An 18763-nucleotide genomic window follows, 5' to 3' on the forward strand; every position below is an offset into this window, starting at 1 on the left:
GCTTTATTAGAGAATTCTTCTGGTGAAGAGCTGGACCAAGAGTCAATGGCTGCACACTGGGATAAAATATTAGAACTAACACATGGCATCAGATGTTTCTAAAAGTTCTAATATTTTTTTTCTCCCCACAGGAAAAATAGGCCAGACTATTTGCCAGTCTGATGAATTCCATTGTGTAAACGGCAAGTGCATTCCCAACACTTGGAAGTGTAATTCCATGGATGAGTGTGGGGATAACTCGGATGAGAGAAACTGCACCATCCCTCCAACAGAGCCTCAGTCTAGCATTTGTCCCTCAGGAACATTCCAATGTAGCATAGCCCATTCCACCAAGTGCTTGATAAATGAGTTGAGATGTAATTCAGTTAAAGACTGTAGTGATGGTTCAGATGAAGCTAACTGCCCTGATCTTTCGTGTGGCAAAAGACTGGGTAATTTTTATGGGTCTTTTGCTTCCCCAGACTTATTCCGTGCAGATCACAGCCGGACAGACCTGCGCTGCACTTGGTATGTGGACACACAAGATAATCGGCATGTCCTCTTGCAGCTTGATTTACAGTTAGGGTACAATGACTATGTAAAGGTGTATGATGGCATTGGAGAGAGAGGTGATAAATTAATGCAAACTCTTTCATATCACAACAACAGGCACTTGGTGAGCGTGGAGTCCTCAAAGGGTCAGCTCACCATTTCATATCATGCCAGATCAAAGAGTACTGGCCATGGATTCAATGCAACTTATCAGGTGAAAGGTTATTGCCTTCCGTGGGAACACCCTTGTGGAAGTGATGAGGAGTGTTTCACAGATAAGCAGCATTGTGATGGTTGGTGGCACTGCCCAAATGGCAAAGATGAAGAGAACTGTCCAGCTTGCCAGAAAAATGAATACCCATGCGAAGGAAACAGTGGACTGTGTTATTCAATACTTGACCGATGTAATAACCAAAAGAACTGTCCAGATGGCTCAGATGAAAAGAACTGCTTTACATGCCAGCCAGGAAACTTTCACTGTGGCACAAATCTGTGTATCTTTGAGACTTGGCGCTGTGACGGCCAAGAAGACTGCCAGGATGGAAGCGATGAACATAATTGTCTGGTTATAGTGCCCAGAAAAGTCATCACAGCTGCTCTGATTGGGAGTCTTGTGTGTGGCTTGCTGTTGGTGATAGCACTGGGTTGTGCATTTAAACTCTACTCACTAAGGACCAGGGAATACAGGTGAAAATCTTGTATGTTCATAATGTCCTAACTTTACTAGGTGAGCCTTTCTTTCAATCACTTTAGGGGAAAGAATAAAATATCCATTCAAGTGAATTTTGAAACACATAGTAAAACTAAGCCAGGGTCCAATGAAACTGATGGGTTTTAAAAAATGGTCACTGTGCTGTTTTTTCACAGTGAGAGCTAATGGCCTACATTTTGGCAAGTAGCTATTTGACTGTCTCTTCCTCTGTATTTACTGAGTAATATGCCGGTATCCTATACAGTTGGTTCTTTTGCATCTCTCAGCATCCTAGTGAAGAGAAGGGTTACAACGGAGTTACCCTTACTTCTGTTGTTATGAAAACATCTATTTTAATGACACTAGCCCTGGGGGAACTGGGAGAGAAGACTCTGTTTTTAGAAAGGTCTGTCTGTGTAATTTTTGTGGGTTCCTTCCCCATTTTACTCTGGTTCTGTTGGTTTCAGAGCATTTGAAACCCAGATGACTCGTCTTGAGGCAGAGTTTGTACGACGTGAGGCTCCACCTTCCTATGGGCAGCTCATTGCACAAGGACTTATCCCGCCAGTTGAAGATTTCCCTGTTTACAATGCATCGCAAGTAAATGGTTTCATTCTACATTCAAACTATCAAAAACTGGATAGACTGAATGAATCTGAAGGAACAGTAACAATGAAATCACTTTAATTTATGGAAATGCTCTTGTAACAACATGTATTTGACTTCCTCTGTACTGAAGAATTGCAGTCATACATTTTTGTGATCGAGCTAAGTTTTCTAGTTAGATGGGGACTCATCAGTATGTTGAAAGCTAAATGGATAAAAAAAAGTTTTACATCAAAATAGCAATAAATAGACAAATATCAAACTAAAACAGAAAGGAGACCAGCATTTCAATCTGAAAGTACAAAGGACTTTCTTTTGTATAGAAAATACAATTAGGAGTGTGGGCATTTGTCTTCTGAAAAATTCTGGAGTTATTTTTAGTAACAAATGCAAAGTTTATTAACAAAAAGTTCTGTTGTATTTTTGTACTCTCCCATATCTGCCTTTCTCTCTCTCTCTCTCTCTCTGTCAAATGCATTTCACTCCCTAATGTGATAACTTCATGACCTGACACAGCACTTGTAATTATGTAAGCAGAGGGGAGGTTTGAGGCATCAACTGTTATCAAGTTCTCCTGTCATTGCCTGTGAGACAGGATTCAGTGGACCAATAGTGTGGTCCACTATGGCAAATCCTGCATCTAACCATGCTGAGTTGATTGCTGGGGTCACAGAGGGGGTTGTTAAATGCAAATGGTGAGAAAAATTTCTGGAGGAAAGAAGTTTGATGCAGACTGAGCAGTCTTTGGCTTGATTTTTAAGCAGGAGTTTAAGCTTAAACTGTAACCTTTCAATCTGAATAGCATTCTTAGGAGTCAGATGGAGAATTTAGTGGGCAGGACAGTCTTAGATATTTGATAGTGTTCTCCAATGGAAACATCAAGAAATTACAGTTTCTTGGTTCTGTTTTATAGGCATCTGTGCTGCAGAACATCCGAACAGCAATGAGGAGACAGATGAGACGTCACTCATCGAGACGGAATTCATCTCGGAGGCGCTTGGGCAGACTCTGGAACAGACTGTTCCACAGGCCACGAGTGAGAGGGCAGATCCCACTCTTAACACCTGCGCACACTTCCCAAACAACGCTGGGTGATGGAATTATCAATCACACAGAAGGGAATATCCAGAATCCCTCACCTTCCCCTGAGGGACCTAATTCAGAGGCAGAGACTTATGGCCAGGCTAGAGGGCTCCAAGAAGCTGGAAGTAGCATTTTGCAGCCAGAGACTGAAGCCACAGAGCCATCACCCTCTAGTGTTTTATCTAATACTTGCATGGCTGCACAGGCAGAGCCCGAGACTGGACACAGTGACAAATCTTCAGGGGCTGAGGAGACCTCCAGCACTGAGCTTAAACAAACCAAGAGGGTGGATTCAGGAAAAGCTTTCAGAGACCCTTTGTCTGAAAGTGTTACAGAAACACTCCGTGGAGGATCGGTGTCCAGAAGGACTGTCGCAGAGAACAGTAATTTAAACAGGAGTCATCTGCTGAGTGAAGAGCCATGTAGATTACCGTTAAAAAAGTGGGAGTCCAATTACTCAGACAGCCCTATGAATGTTTGTATTCAGGTGGATGGACAGCAGCGATGTTGCCCTCATTCCTATCGGGAAGAACCTTTGGGTATTCATGCGGCTTGTTGCCATTCTGTGGAAGTGCCAATGCTAGAGTCCTCTACTCCCCTCTCAGAAATCAATACCAGTGATGATGAATCATTACTAGTTTGCTAATGACATTTTGTTTTGGCCCTGTAGATTTTGTAACTTTAAAATGTACATTGCAGTGCGCACTGATTATAACCGACACATCCGTGCTCTCAGCGTAGTCTGTTAGAACCAATGTGCATTTATCCCAGAGGCAGTAGAATACCTATGACAAGACTGTGGGACAAATTTTGTCTTTGTTGATATGCCTGAAACTCAAGTGGGGTAAAAATGGGCCAATGTATGTATTCAGGGGCCAAGAGTGAGTGAGAATCTATTGTCACAATTTGTGAGTATTTCCAACCTCCTTTGTTTCTTCTGTGCATTTATTCACTTTCACTTTGCAGTCAGGGAATTTGAGTTTGTTTAGTTTAAAGTCACTTACTATTGACATTAATGTGCTAGAGAGAAATCAGTTGGCAGTCTGTGTAGGCGTCAGTCACAGGGAATTACAACTGTCGGTGTTCAGCTAGAAAAATCAAATTGTTGTCTTTTTAGATTATTGGTTTTAATTAAAAAATGTTTACAGAGCCCCAAAATACATTTAGCAGAAAGTCAAATCCCTATGGCTCCTCTTTTTCTTTTGTGAAAATTACCACCTTTTTCTCCATTCCCTTCAGAAGTGTATTGTTGGCCATAGATATCCAAAAGCATCCATTGCAACCAAAGTTTTTGCATTCTGCATACAGAGAAGAATCAGGCTTTTTATCTGCCATAACTTTGTAATAACAAATTAGCCATGTAAACAATAAACTGGAGTGCATTGAGCCCCATTTGCAGCAACACATTTATATTATCATATATTTTATCATATTCACAATGGCTTTGTTAAGTTTGAATTTTTTTTTCTTCTCTTTTTTTAAGCTCTTAGTATCATGCCATTTTAGGGCATGGTCTAGAGCAGTGGTGGGCAGCCTGCGGGCAGCATGCAACTCTTCAGGGTAATCCACTGGCAGGCCGTGAGACAGTTTGTTTACATTGACTGTCCGCAGGCACTGCCAGCCATAGCTCCCAGTGGCTGCGGTTCGCTGTTCCTGGACAATGAGAGCTGCAGGAAGCAGCACGGGCTGCAGGGACATGCTGGCCGCTGCTTCCCGCAGCTCCCATTGGCCAGGAACGGCGAACTGCGGCCACTGGGAGCTGCAGCCGGCCGTGCCTGCGGATGGTCAATGTAAACAAACTGTCTCGTAGCCTGCCAGTGGATTACCCTGACGGGCCGCAGGTTGCCCACCACTGGTCTAGAGAATTAATCAGTGCTTCCACTCTCTCATTAGCTACAGTGGGAGTTGCAGTTAGTGGATTTTTTTAATAGTATGCTCATTCTTTTGTTGTTCTTTTAGATATATGCTAGTTGAAAAGATCTGTACCATTTTCAAAACTGAAAATGTGCAGACATCTAAGTAGTTTGGGTAGACCCCTGTGCCTTTTGCTTTTTAAATTTAATTAAAAACAGCAAAGCTATTTAACTAGGAGACGTGGTGATGTTGCCTAGATAGGAGTGACTCACTACAGAACAACAAAAATTATCTGGTGAAATCTTGGCTCTGTTGAAGTGAATGGGAGCTCTGCTATTGACTCCAAAAGAGCCAGGATTTCACCCACTTTAGTTTTCTACTTTAGTTTTCCTCTTCTGAAGAAGCACATAATTTTAAAAAATACAGTCAGCAATTTTTTTTAGACTGGAGAAAGTAAGTTCATTGCCACTCCTTTATAGGGAAGCAGGTGGAGGATGATGTGTCTCAGTACTCTGAGACCTGTCTACTACTGTAGGACAGCTTCCAGTTAGGAAGTGAATAGGAGCCTTAACTCCAGATTGTGCTGACACAGTTATTAATTGATCTTCTATTAAAACTACAGAAGATTTAACCTGAGCTGCACAATCCAAATTGTCTTTAACTCCTGCAGGTCACTTGAATATGATGGGAGTTGAGACTGTGCAGTGAAGGGTGAATGAACACCTGAGTGTCAAGATGTTTGTCCTTTTAATGGGCTATATTCTGCCCTGGATCTTTTTACAGAACTCCCAGTGGGAGTTCCAGCCAAGAAATGAGGTCAGGGCTAGGTCCACTGTGCTTTTGGTTGGCTTTGCCAAATCATAATGTGAAAGAACAGCATTGATGTGCTTTATTTTTTCTCTGACACAAATTACTTTTATATTGTGTTTTCCAGAACCAGGAAAGAAACCGAAGATTCAAAATTGTAAGAAGATTAGGAGTAGGCAAGGATTTTGGTCAAAGTGCATTCCAGTAAAGAATCATAGTTACATGAAGTAAAAAATAAAAATACTGTTTGGTCAGATATTTCCTTCCACATATTTCTGTGGTCAGAGGTCATTTAGCTAAACAAAAAGGTAGTTTTGAGACTATTTTACTTTCCTAGCCTTTGTAAGCATTTTAGGTTCCACCCCTAAAAGGTCATATACTGTAGTCATTAACCTGCCAGGGAGGTTTGTGTCCAAGGCTCCAGTTTTTAGTGTCTCTTTTTGTCTAAAAGTAATTTTAAGTACATAGAATTGTATTTATAAAATAGTAAACTTAGTTATAATTGGGTGGAAGATTACATTTCAGGGTAAATACTTTACAAACAAAAAGAACCTTATAAATAAATGTATTTAATTCTGTTACAGAAACATATTTCTTTCTATAATAAAATCATTTTGATCCTACTAAGCCTTAAATTATATTATCACTATTGTAATGTTCTTCTGACAATTTAAGTTGAAATATGTACTTCAGAACATAATGATCTTTTGGTACAGCAGTGCACAACTAGTAACGCCATCCTTTAGCTTAAAATAGATGTAACTTCAAATCATTTCTTAGTATCACTTTCATACATATTTTGCTTACGGTTGAAGATGCATTTTGATAACTAAATGGTAATTTAAATGAATCCATTTTTATTTCTAGTATATTTAAGCATCACAACTCCATTTACAAAGATCTAGGAAACTGAAAAATTGAAGCAGTAATGAGGTTTACAGATACCATCATCCAGGACATATTCAGCTTCCTCTTTGTGGAAACATATAGCCCTGCATAAGTAAAATATACAGCCCTGTTGCTTTTTGAAAAGCACATAACTTTTTTGTAGTCTGCAATAAACTGTGATTTTTTTTTAATCTAGTATATTGCTTAAAGTGAAGAATCCCTAACTTAAACATTTTGCAGGAGAAATGTGTTGTGTTCTGTAAGTACAAACGAGTTGTGCATTACAGTGTCACGGACTGGAGGGACTGGATAGAAGATATGAGATTTGCCTTACTATAGACCTAGTATTTTCCCAGCTTTTAAAGATTTATTTAATTTTATTTAATTTTCCATGAAGAAACCTTTATTTTATTTGTTTTAATATAAATTGCATGTTCATAAAGGCTTAAAAATAGTTGGAAAAACTGTAACTGAGACAAAAATGTAAAGGAAAAATAAATAACCTTTTCTTTGTTCCTTTTGAGATGAGGGAAAATATCACGCTTCAGTGGCTACCTAAGCTCAAGTTACTAAGCCAATAAAATTGTTCAAATTCTTATTTTTATGTTAATCTCCTAGTGCACTTCTTGGGATCTTTGAAGTTTTTGAATGAAAGGGGGAAATATTTTAACATTTTAAAAAAAATCATGTCTGATGTATTTAACTCTCTTTAACCACCTTAACCACCGTTCTTTAGCAAGAATGGTGCAAGCATTAAAGAGAAAACTGAATTCCAAATGCTGTTCGTCTCTCTTGTTTCTGTTAAAACAGTGAGAGTCACAGAGTGTCTGAACTTTCTGACATCTGTCAGTTTATACTACCGTCCTCTAAATGTAATTTTGTTGTGTAACTACCTTCTTGGGTGATTTTTGTTGACATCTCACCCTGCTGCAACATTTCACTTATGTTTGTATTTATTCCATGAAAATTCTAAAACTTTACCATACTTTATCATGCATATGCCTTAATTTGAACATCTAGTGCCAAATTGTCAAAGGTTCTTAAAAATGCACACCCACAATTCCATGTGCTACACACCATTTGCAAATCAAATATGCCTACATTTGCAGTTACCGTCTTTGCTCATCTATGCGCTTATTTTAGTGTACAAATACTACATGCGTTTGCATGTGTGTAGTATGTAGAAGCCCTCAAATTTTTTATATCCACTCCTTTAGAGGCATATCTGAAAATTTGTCCTTAATACTGTACCGCAGTGGTGTCAGTCACTCCTTTCAACTGGGTGAAAATGCATCGGTAGTACTATGTACGAACGGTTTTAAAAGGCATACGTTTACCAAAAATAACCAACATTACCTCTGGCATAACTTGTTCTCGATCTTGTTCCATCTGAAAACAGCTTCTTTGGGCTCCTGAGCCTCTTCATTCTTCACAGCTACAGGGGACACTCACAATTGTTTTGGTTCCCTCTCTCCAGCTTTTGTTCAGTTTTTCACAGTGGAGTCCTTGGCTCTTCCCTGCCTGATTTTCAGTGGGACTCTCTCAAGCATTCTCGATGCTGGTCGGGACCAACTGCCCAGATTCAAATGCTGTCACTGTTGTGAGGGGAATTGGATGGATTCTGTTGGCATCAAGACTTTTCTACAGTCAGAAAGAGCGGGGTGAGCCGTGAGCATGACTTGTCCCCGAGTAAATCTTACGACTGTACAAATCGTTAAAGTACACGACATGGTTTACGATAAAGTGCTGACACAGCTATAACTATAGTGGCACCGGCAGTGAGATTGTAACTCTAATACTGATGTGAGGCTGAAATTGAATATAGCCCTTACAATGGAAATGGAGTAATAAAAAAACTCCTAAACACCACACACTCATAGTAAAACTCATGGACAGCCTCTGCAGCAGAATGGATGTGTAAAATGGCAAATTAAGGAACCATTGTTGATCCAAGAGTTTTGGTCTCTAGGTGAATCAGGATTTTAATCTCTCAAGCAGCAGTTGGTATTTTTAACCTGTGCAAATGCCTGAAATAAAATATTGACTTTGTCCTCATGACCTCAGTTCCACAGGCAGCAAAAGTAATCATATTTGTTTTGTTAGTCTATTGTTAACCTACCAAATTCTATTAAACTGTCCTTCTCCCTCTCCCAGCCCTGGCTTTGGTGGTGTTGGCTGCAAGGATTAATGTCCAAAAGAAATTTGAAGGATGACGTGAGTGAGTGGGACAGGCTTATTTTTAACTGCTATGTATTGTTATGCCTTTCATACCTTATTAGCCCTTCTCCTCTAAGTTTCCTTTCCTATTAGAGCTGTTTCCTTTCTTATGAGATTAGAATAAATGGAACTGTGGTAATTTAGCCTTTATTCCCTGTTCCTTCCATTGGCCCTTGAAAGGAGACACCTTCACCTTCCCTTGTCCATGTTAGTGGCCAAAGTGCAGAAGGAACAATGCATGAACATTTGCTCTGTTAGCACCAGGAGCTGGTGGAGCTGTGAGATTGGTCACACTGCTGTAGTTGTTGCCTCCTGGTGAGCGTTGGCCTTTTATAAGCCATTCTGAAGAGTTGCGTGGTAGCTGCTCACTCTGTTGCTAGTGAGGAGTCAGCTGGAGCTGGTGGTTTGTTGCTGCTCCAGTGTTGTACCTCCGTGCCCGTGCACGTACTGGGAGCATGGAGTGGAGGATTAACGGGCCTGCCCTTTCCTCTGCTCCATCTCGGCCTCCTTGGGTCACTGGTGCATGTATTCCAGCCTTTGACTTCAAGGGGAGCTATGCATGCACACTGAAATACCTACATCTACTGCAGTAGCTGCAAAGTATTTGGAGGCTTGTCCTGCCTTATGTACACAACATATTGATAATTGTCATGGCAAGTGACACTATAGGGAGAAACTTCAATCAGGAATTTTTCCTGCAGCTGGAATACAGGGTGGTATGTGGGATTATTAAAGAATGAGGAGAGAACGCAAATAAGGGCAAACTTGGCCTAATTAGGCCACTGGTTGCCGAGTCCATCAGATCAGTATAATGTATATTTCTAATATAACAGCAGTTGGACATCTTTGAACTCACCAGCCAAAACCCTACATTTCTATAAAAGGGAAAAGTCAAAACGGGCAAGCCCAAAATTTGACATGCTGGTTTCTTGTATATCTGTTGAGAAAAGATTACCTAATTACTGTGTTTTTTCCTTTTAAATACTTCAATATTTCATGTTTTAAAAAGAAAAAGTCCTAACAGCTCAACCGTTACAAACAGCCCTACAATAACACACAGGTCTGTGTAGCTAGCAGATGGCACAAAGGAGCTTGAATGCAAACACATTTCATTTTCAAGGTCACAAAGAGCTATAAACAACACTGAGTGAAAAAATCTATGAAAAGTACCTTGACTGCGTCCTCTGAAAAAATATTTCTGAGTGCAGTCCTTGTTTATGCTGAGGATAATTTATGGATCATGCTGCTTTGTGAGTTTCAAGGCAGACTTAAAAGAAGCTCCCTCTCCTCCCCCCATTCCAAAAAGGTTTGAGCGGATGGTAGTGCTGTGTAGCTGGTAAACTCTCCCAACATTATCCTCCAGGCAATGGAAAATCTGCTTCCTTTTTAAAATATAATTTTTTGGAAATACCAGAGTGGTAAATATTTATAAAGAAAATATCAGTTTCTGTATTCAGCAACATCTAAGAGCTGACATCTTTCCTACAAACTAGTAGCATTTTAGAGTGAGAAGTATTCTGGAGAGCAGCTGGATGGCATGTTATATAGCGTGAATGGTTTGTGCTAAATAATTTTCTCTGGTTAGAACCTCTGCACAGAATGTACGATGGGCCAGTGTTGATCATTCGGGGGCAACTTGTGTCCAAGGACACAGCTTTTAAAAAGGGATGGCAAGAGCACCCCAGGGAATGAATTCTCTTCCCCCATTCCCCTATTCCAGGGAGGTAGTAATTTTCTGCTGGCCTCTATTTAAACCTTGTCCCCCCTCACCCACTGCCACACATACCTGCTCACAATAGCTGGGTGGGGGAGGAGGGAGGCAAGGCTCAGTCTATTCATTGCCCATTCCACCCCCCCCCCCAACCCATTTCCTGCCCATAACCTGGTAGAGTGGGGAGAAGCACAAAGCATCCCCTAACACTGCAGCTGAACCCAAGGTCCACCTAGCCTGGGCAGTTGCATGGGAGGTGAGGGGGTGTCTCATTGCCCTTTAAGCTGCTTAGCCCTGAATCTATCCCTAAACTATTTGCCAGCTGAAATGTCTATCTGTCCTTGGTGTTGATGAGAATTTTTACTGGCACATCAGGTGTGAAAGAAAAACACAGGGGAAAAGTGCTGGAGAGGCATAGCAGTATGTGGCACACGTTGCCAAGTGATGCTTAGCAACCTAACATGGATAATAGCGCTTTGCAATGCTGAGCATGCAGAGTGAATGACGTTTGCATGTATTACCAGAAAGAGATTAGATAACAAGACTAAAGAGCTGGAGAAAGAGAAGGTAGTTCCAGAGCCAAATGCAGCCCTGAAGTCACTGGGCACAATTCCATTGCCTTCAACAGAGCTATGCTCAAAACAGGGCTGGATTTGACCTTGAGTCTTAGCATTGTAAACTACGTCAAATCTTCAATGTGGAGGACGAAGTGGGGCACGGGAAGTTTCGTCACCCGCAGTACTGGGATCAGACGTTGGGGTAACAGGCATGGTTTAGTGATATCACCATACTTTGGGACCCTTGTTTCTATTGGAAACAAAAGCCACGTTTACAAAGTGCCCTCAAGTGAGGTGGTAATTATGTCAGATTTTTACCCTCACAGCAAAATGAGGGCACAGGCACAATCTGTTGCAAACAAAAATGCTAGACTGTATGTATGTGCCCTTGATTTATGGGGGCAAATGCTGATTTTCACCTGCAAATTCTGCATTGCGATGTCTGTTCAGGAGGAGAGATTGCAGCTTGTGTAGGCACATCCAAACTAACGTTATTTGAGCAAGCTCTTTAAAAACAGCAGTGTGGCTGCAGTGGCACAGGGCTAACCGCCCAAGCACAATCCTCCCCAGGCCCTGGCTATGTGCTGAGATGGCTACTCCAGTTGGGATCACACCTACTGGGATGGTGCCGGGGTAGATACAAATGGATTTTAAAAAATCAATTTTTTCAAAATTTAAATTGGATTATTTTATTTAAATAAACCTACTTAAAATTAAATTTGAAATTGATAATTATGTTGAGAGCCACATTTATTAAAATCTATAAAAATTATTTACACTAAATACAAAAAATAGTATTAAGCAGTACATGTTGGCTGCCAAGTTTCAAAGAAAATCAGACCATGGCATTGGTGGAAGTTACTGGCTATACATCTGGAACAAGAGTTCGCTGAAGTGCTAAACCAGCTTTTGATAGCAGTAGCCTCTACTGCAGGTTCAGAGAAAATATTTTCTTTGTTTCAGTTTAGTAATTTAATTAATTTAGAAACCAATTTGGACCAGAAAAAGCAGGAACGTTTGCTTTCTTCTTCCAGGCTCTGAATAATAAAAATCAAGTATGACAGAATGAGATCTATTGGTTCTAAAATTTTGAAGGGTATGATGACTGGAAACAATCAATTCATTAACTACAGATAATTTCTTTGTTTAATAAATCAGTTTTAAATTTAAAACATATTTTGATACATGTTTTTTCTCATGCATTCAGCACTTTTAAGGTAGTTTTATTTAATGAAAATAAATGTTGTTTTTGCATATTTTAATTGAATTTCCATCCCAATAGTGCTCAACACAAATCACAAATAAAAAAATCAATAAAACATTTAAATATTAAGGGTCTGGATAAATGTAAGTTAAACTTTGTAATTGCTTAAAGATATGTGTATAGATATAGTGTATCCTCCTAGTGAGCAATAAGAAGTACAAAATTTAGCATAAAGACTATGTATCTAATTACAAAGCAACATGTTTTAAAGGTTACCAACTAATGAGACTCAACCTTTCCTTAGGAAAGTAACTAAAAAGTATAAATGCAAAACATGATTAAAATCAATTATTTAAATCTAGGTTTCCTGTGTGTTGATTTAAATCATGATTAAAATTGGTGATTTAAATTGCTTTGATTTAAATCAGTGAATGCTTGGGTGGTACACTGACTTCCAGCCTTGACCTGTTTAGTGCAACTTGACCTGGCGTGGTTCAACAGAGACTCTCTCTGGGTTTACCAGGTAAAACTGCTGTCTAGATACCACAAAGGTCTTGCTCTGAGTCTCAGTTTCAGTAAAATGTGGGATGTACACATGGCAAGTCCAATGCACTTGATGAGGGGCCTATGAAGTGGTGAATGTCTGCTTACAGACCACCAACTGAGAGACAAAACTTCACAGATTTTATAGCTAGACCCTAAACCCAATACAAGAGAACAAATTAGAGGTACGTCATCTTTGCTGTGTATTGACAGCAGCTCACAAACCTGCAGGATTTTGATTCATCAAAACTCTTCATTAGCTCTGCTTAGCTTTAGTTTCTTGGTACAGGAAGTCAGATTTATTTTTATACCATGAAATTCCTTTGTCACATCCATCTTTTCACTGGCTTCCAAGCTGCTGTAAAGCTAACTTCAAGGTTTCTCTTCTGGTTTATAAAACTTTAAATACTCTTGTAACTTCGTACTTAATTGCCCTTCTCCTCCAGTTGGATTTTTGGGATGCTGGATTGTTGGAAGTGCTAAAAACAGCAACAGAGCATTTTTCAATAGTCATCATGGCCCTATAACGACCAGTCTTAAAGCACAAGAGACTGTAAATCCATTTAAAAACTTCATTTGAAGCCCAATTCTTGACCCAACTTTTTCTACCAGTAATATGCTCAGTTGTTTTTACTGGAGTTTAAGGCATCTGGGTTTTGTTTTGTATGCAGGTAACTGTAATACCACCTTGGCTTTTTTATTAAATAAATAGAAATGGGTCTATTTCTAAGCTCTAAACAACACCATAACTTTGAGGTAGTTTATCCATCCTTAAAAAATGTTTCTATTGAGGTATAAAGGGTGCATAATTCTCTCTGTGGTCATGGCTTTTGTTTTTGAGAAATGAAAAATTAATATCCAGCTTATATGGATTTATATGTCAAGTAAGGGAAAATTAACATATTGTCAATAAAGAGAATAATAATATGGTAGAGGAGGAGGAATCTAGTAATGTTTCAATTAGGATAGCAAATATCTTGGGATTGCAGTGGTCCTGAACACCACCGGTTTCATATTTCAACCTCTGTTTTGGATTCTATTCATTCACTCTGTTCTATCAAATATCAAGAGATTCCTGACATGACTTTTTGTATCAAATTGGCTCCATTTCCCCACCTTTCCCCTTCTATTTAAAATACTATGGTGGTAAAAACTGGCTGACTGGGCTGGTAGTTTGCTTTAAAATGATAACAAGAACATTAAATTTGGACTAATAGGCCATTTTCTACCATCCTTAGGGATACTAGGACAATGATGAACATTCTAAAAATACCTAAGACAGAAAGAGACAGAAGTCTGAGTAATAGAAGTTTTGATGTCATTTCCTTCACTTATTTAAAAAGACATGCAGTCCATCTTAAATCATTAGATCATTTTCTTTGGTGGAGCATGAAATTATCTTGCTGGTTGGGCCTGTTGATTTTGACAGATATTTTATAAATTAGAAACTAACTTTAATGTCAATTTTTTAAAATATAATTTTGTTGAGATTATAAATGAAACTGTTTGTGATCACTAAATAGAACATGCTGAAATAGGTTTCAGGTGAGGTGATTTATGGATTAAAGAGGGGCCCAAACTAAAACCCTGAATCCAAAACATCTCTAAATTAAGCCTCCTGATTTTAAGCCCAGAGGGTTCTTATTTTTAAAGTATGAAAATGTAGCGGAATCAGGAAAGATTTCAGACAAAAACAATTAACAACTGTGAGGCAATTGGTCCTTTAATTCTGATTTTCATTTCCTTAAACAAATAAACAAACAATCTAAGTGAAACCATGTCAGCAGTTGCAGTATATTCTTATCATTTGTGCCTTTCTCATAACAGCACAGGCTTGTTGCTGAAGAATTCTGCAAAGCCTAAACTCCAGCCAACTTTAATATCTTCATTGTTGGGGGAAATAAACTATTGTTGATGCTAAACTCTATATAATTTGCTATCTTGTGATATTGGCAGGGGAAGGAATCTTTTCTGAAACTGTCACTGAGCATGAATTTTAATCTGAAGAACATCAGAATCTTGGTCATGAAAGCCTTGACAGACAAAGGTAAATCATGATAAACCAATATAAATTTGTTTTCTTCAACAAAGTGATGGGTGTTCATCCTCTGTCAAAAATGTGGCTTTATGTATGTAACTTTCATTTGCAACGCTACATATTCATAAGGTTATTTAAATGTGGAGTCTCTCTAGCATTTATATATGTATATACACAACACACACTTTCTCTCTAACTACATATATACTTTAATAATCTCTTGATTAACCACTTCATACAAAGAGAGGAGGGTATATTTTGCTTCCTTTTAAAATATCTACTGTCTGAAAGATCTGGATATATACCATCTGGAGGTATATATTTAAAATAAAAACATATTCTAAATGCTAAATTCTGTTGGAAGATGCTTTCCTTGAACTTGCCTCATAGTCTGAGTCTCAGGTTCAATGTATTTGTAGAGAGTAGTCCTATGGTACTTGACAAACTAAGAGACCAATTGAATCCTTAATTGTTGTACCAAGGCCTTTAAAATACAGTAAATCATGATACTTGCAAATTAAAATTGATATGGCTATTTTAAAAGTAGTAAATATGATCATCTATATTTCTAAAAGTTACAACAAAGTAGTAGCTATTGGACTATTCTTAGAGCTATTCTGTGATTTTGCATTTTTCAAAAGATTCTTTGGTATGAAAATGGTCACATTTTTACATTTGCAACCACCATAAATTTACCAAATAAGCCATTACTAGAACTCTAAACATATCAATTTGTTACAGCTACAAACATGCCAAGGCACCTTCTAATGAGCAGCTGGTGGTAAAAAAATTAAGGACAGTTTCTTCATTGAACGTGGATGAAATGTGGAGTTTGTCTTCAAAGGCAAGGTGAATTTTTGTGTGAGCACATTAGAAAAAATAGAAATATATCAGAATTTGTTCCTTTTTTCCCATTGCAATGTATACTAGAAATACAGTAGAGTTCTTTTTCTTCCCATTTGACAGTAGAACTGTACTAAGTTTAGCATAACTGTCCGGTTATTGTAATGTTGTTTGCCATGTTGTTGTAGCCGTGTTGGTCGCAGGATATTAGAGACAAGGTAGATGAGGTAATATCTTTTATTGGACCAACTTCTGTCGGTGAAAGAGAGAAGCTTTTGAACCACCTTGAATATTCTTAACACCTTGAATAGTCTCTTAGAATATATGTGAACTACTTATGCTAAACACTCTGTTCCACCTTGTATTTAGTTGTGACATTCAGGCTATGTCCACAATGCACTTAAGTCATTCAAACTTTTTCGGTCAGGGGTGTGAAAAAAAATCCCCCTGAACAACCAATGTTTTAATGACGAAAAGCGCCGGTGTGGACAACGCTTTGTTGGCAGGAGATGCTTTTCCGGCGTCGAAGCTATTGTCCCTTGTTGGGAGTGGTTTTATGTGGTCATCTGGAGAGCTCTCTCCTGGCGACAAAGAGGTGCTTCACTGCTTAGCTTACAACAGGGCAGCTGCAGTGGCACATGCATGTCATTGTAAGGTGCACAGTAGTGTAGACATCGTCTGAGTACCTTTTCCAGGGCCTTTCTGTGCTGTCTATCCTTCTACTAAGGTCTTGCTTACATGAGAGTTTTACCAGTTATATCACTCTGAACTCCCCTGTGTGGCTACTATATGAGTGACTTTGGTTTAGCTTAAATCCTTTTCCAAGTAACAAGCGAAACCAACCCCTCACCCAGAGCTTTTAATACTATAAGTAGGGCCCTACCAAATTCACGGCCATGAAAAAACACGTCATGGACTGTGAAATCTGGCCTTGTGTGCTTTTATCCTATACTATACAGATTTAATGTGGGAGGCCAGTGTTTCTCAAATTGGGGGTCCTGATCCAAAAGGGAGCTGCAGAGGGGTGGCAAGGTTATTTTAGGGGGAGTCACGGTATTGCCACCCTTACTTCTGCGCTGCCTTCAGAGCTGGGCGGCCACAGACGGGCAGCTGTGGGCCAGGCGCCCCGCTGTGAAGGCAGCGTCTTGCCAGCAGCAGCACAGAAGTAAGGGTGGCAATACCGTACCATGCCACCCTTACTTCCGCTCTGCTGCTGGCGGTGGCTCTGCCTTCAGAGCTGGGTTCCCGGCCAGCAGCCGCCGCTCTCCAGCTGCCCAGCTCTGAAGGCAGCGCCGCCGCCAGCAGCAGCACAGAAGTAAGGGTAGAGGTACCACAATGCCCCCTACAATAACCTTGCGAACCCCCCACAACTCCTTTTTGGGTTAGGACGCCTACAATTACAACACCATGAAATTTCAGATCTAAATAGCTGAAATCTTGAAATTTACGATTTTTGAAATCGTATGACTGTGACTATGACCAGAATGGACCCTGAATTTGGTAGGGCCCTAACTATAAGTGTCCATAGGGTGGGGAGGAGGTTCTTGTATAACCGTCACTTTTAAATTCACCCCTTAGGTTATACTGAAACTTTCCCATGTAGAGGAGGCCTTAGATAGATAGCCTGTCCTAGAAGCACCAATGATTAGCCAATACTTGCTCTATTGACATTTGTTTCTTAAAGTAGCACATTAAATGTATAGATGTAAAGATTGTGGTATTTGAGGCTGGTGTTTTTGGTTTACACAAATATTGCTTGCAATTCCTGTTTGAAGAAGTAGTATATGCTGTAAGAAGTGACTAACCAAGTTTAAAATCAGTTTAAATACATTTTTTTAAATTTGAAAGCTTGTCTCTTCCACTAAAAGAAGTTGGTCAGATAAAAGATATTACCTCACCCACCTTTTTTTCTGGTTATTGTAATATCAGAGCTGTTCAGATTTCATAATACAAATCGCAACTCCTGGTTTGCAAAACTGCTTGAAGACTGAAGTTACTTTAGATCATATCACAATTTCCATGGTTTCTTTACATAATTGAATTATGACAAAAATGATCAAACACAGTGTAGAAGTTATACATTCAGCTCTAATGTATTGTATGTAAATACCCTGGATAAGCTCTTTGGGTCTGTCTACACAGCAAAGAAATACCCGCGGCTGGCCCATGCCAGCTGACTTGGTCCTGCAGGGCTCAGGCTGCGGTATTTCATTGCTGTGTAGACGTCTGGGCTTGGGCTGGAGCCTGAGCTCTGGGACCTTCCCACATGTACGGTGTCAGAGTCCAGACTGCAGCCTGAGCCCGGATGTCTACACAGCAATGAAACAGCCCCACAAGCCAGTGCTTGAGCCGAGCCCCACGAACTGCAGCAGTGGGTTTTTCTTTGCTGTGTAGACATACCCTTACTGTTCACTCTAACAATGGTCACAGTTTTAATACCCAAACTTGCAAATACAGAGGCTTCGGTGTAACTTTGCTCTCAGGGGTAAAGTTATGCACGTGCAGAAGTGTTCACACAATTGAGTTTTTTTAGATTGTAATTTGGAAACTACCTGGGTTATGTGGGATCTGATCCTGTGCCAGTTAAATCAATTAGAGTTGTGTCACTGGCTCCAGTGGGAGCATGAGTAGGACCACTGGCTTTCCCTATTCCATTGACTTTCCCCATTTTATTTTCATTATTGGAAGAGGTCCCAATCTTGAAATTTCCAGATTAATCTGCTTTACAGTACAACCCCAAGGCTGCTGGCATTGGTGATGAAGAACTTAGCTTACTGTACCTGCACTAAACTTCCTTGCTGACTGAAATACACTGTCAGAAATAAATAACCAGCTCCTTATTTTATTTTTTTAGGAAAAGCTAAGAGCTAAGGTCTGTTGTAAAGGTGTAGCTCATTTCATGGGCTTCTGTATCTGACTTCTAAAAACTTTTTTTTTTTCCCAAGAAAAACTTTTTGCAAAAATCAACATGTAAACAAAAAGCTACTTCTGTCTCATTGATTGCTTCATTATTTCTCAAGGACTTTTCGCTGTTTCTTCAAGGACTTTTCACTTCGTGGTAGCTGAGAATGAGTGAAAGGCAGATCATCCTCTTCTGGAGCTCCCTCTTGAGGGTGGACGACGAAACACAACTTCTGTCCCCAGTATGTCATGGATTCTATGAAAAACACAAACTCGCTTTGTTAATGTG

The 18763-nt window shown here is 39.6% G+C and overlaps 2 protein-coding genes across 4 annotated transcripts in view; one reads left to right on the forward strand and one right to left on the reverse strand.

Moving 5' to 3' along the window:
- LRP3 (LDL receptor related protein 3) overlaps positions 1-7228 on the forward strand; it is a 66157-nt gene extending 58929 nt beyond the window's left edge. For all 3 annotated transcript variants that reach the window (XM_037878164.2, XM_037878163.2, XM_043526415.1), the window contains 3 exons: positions 132-1218; positions 1690-1822; positions 2742-7228. In XM_037878164.2, the coding sequence (XP_037734092.1) occupies positions 132-1218; positions 1690-1822; positions 2742-3557 (2036 nt within the window). In that variant the 3' untranslated portion in view covers positions 3558-7228. The remainder of the gene's footprint in view (positions 1-131; positions 1219-1689; positions 1823-2741) is intronic.
- Positions 7229-18399: 11171 nt separating this feature from the next.
- The window catches only part of SLC7A10 (solute carrier family 7 member 10), an 80391-nt gene continuing 80027 nt past the window's right edge, over positions 18400-18763 (reverse strand). Inside the window, exon 11 of the mRNA XM_037878137.1 lies at positions 18400-18730. Within this exon, the coding sequence (XP_037734065.1) occupies positions 18582-18730 (149 nt within the window). The 3' untranslated portion in view covers positions 18400-18581. The remainder of the gene's footprint in view (positions 18731-18763) is intronic.

Source organism: Chelonia mydas, chromosome 12 (genome assembly GCF_015237465.2).
Source record: "Chelonia mydas isolate rCheMyd1 chromosome 12, rCheMyd1.pri.v2, whole genome shotgun sequence".
Classification (NCBI taxonomy): Eukaryota; Metazoa; Chordata; order Testudines; family Cheloniidae; genus Chelonia; species Chelonia mydas.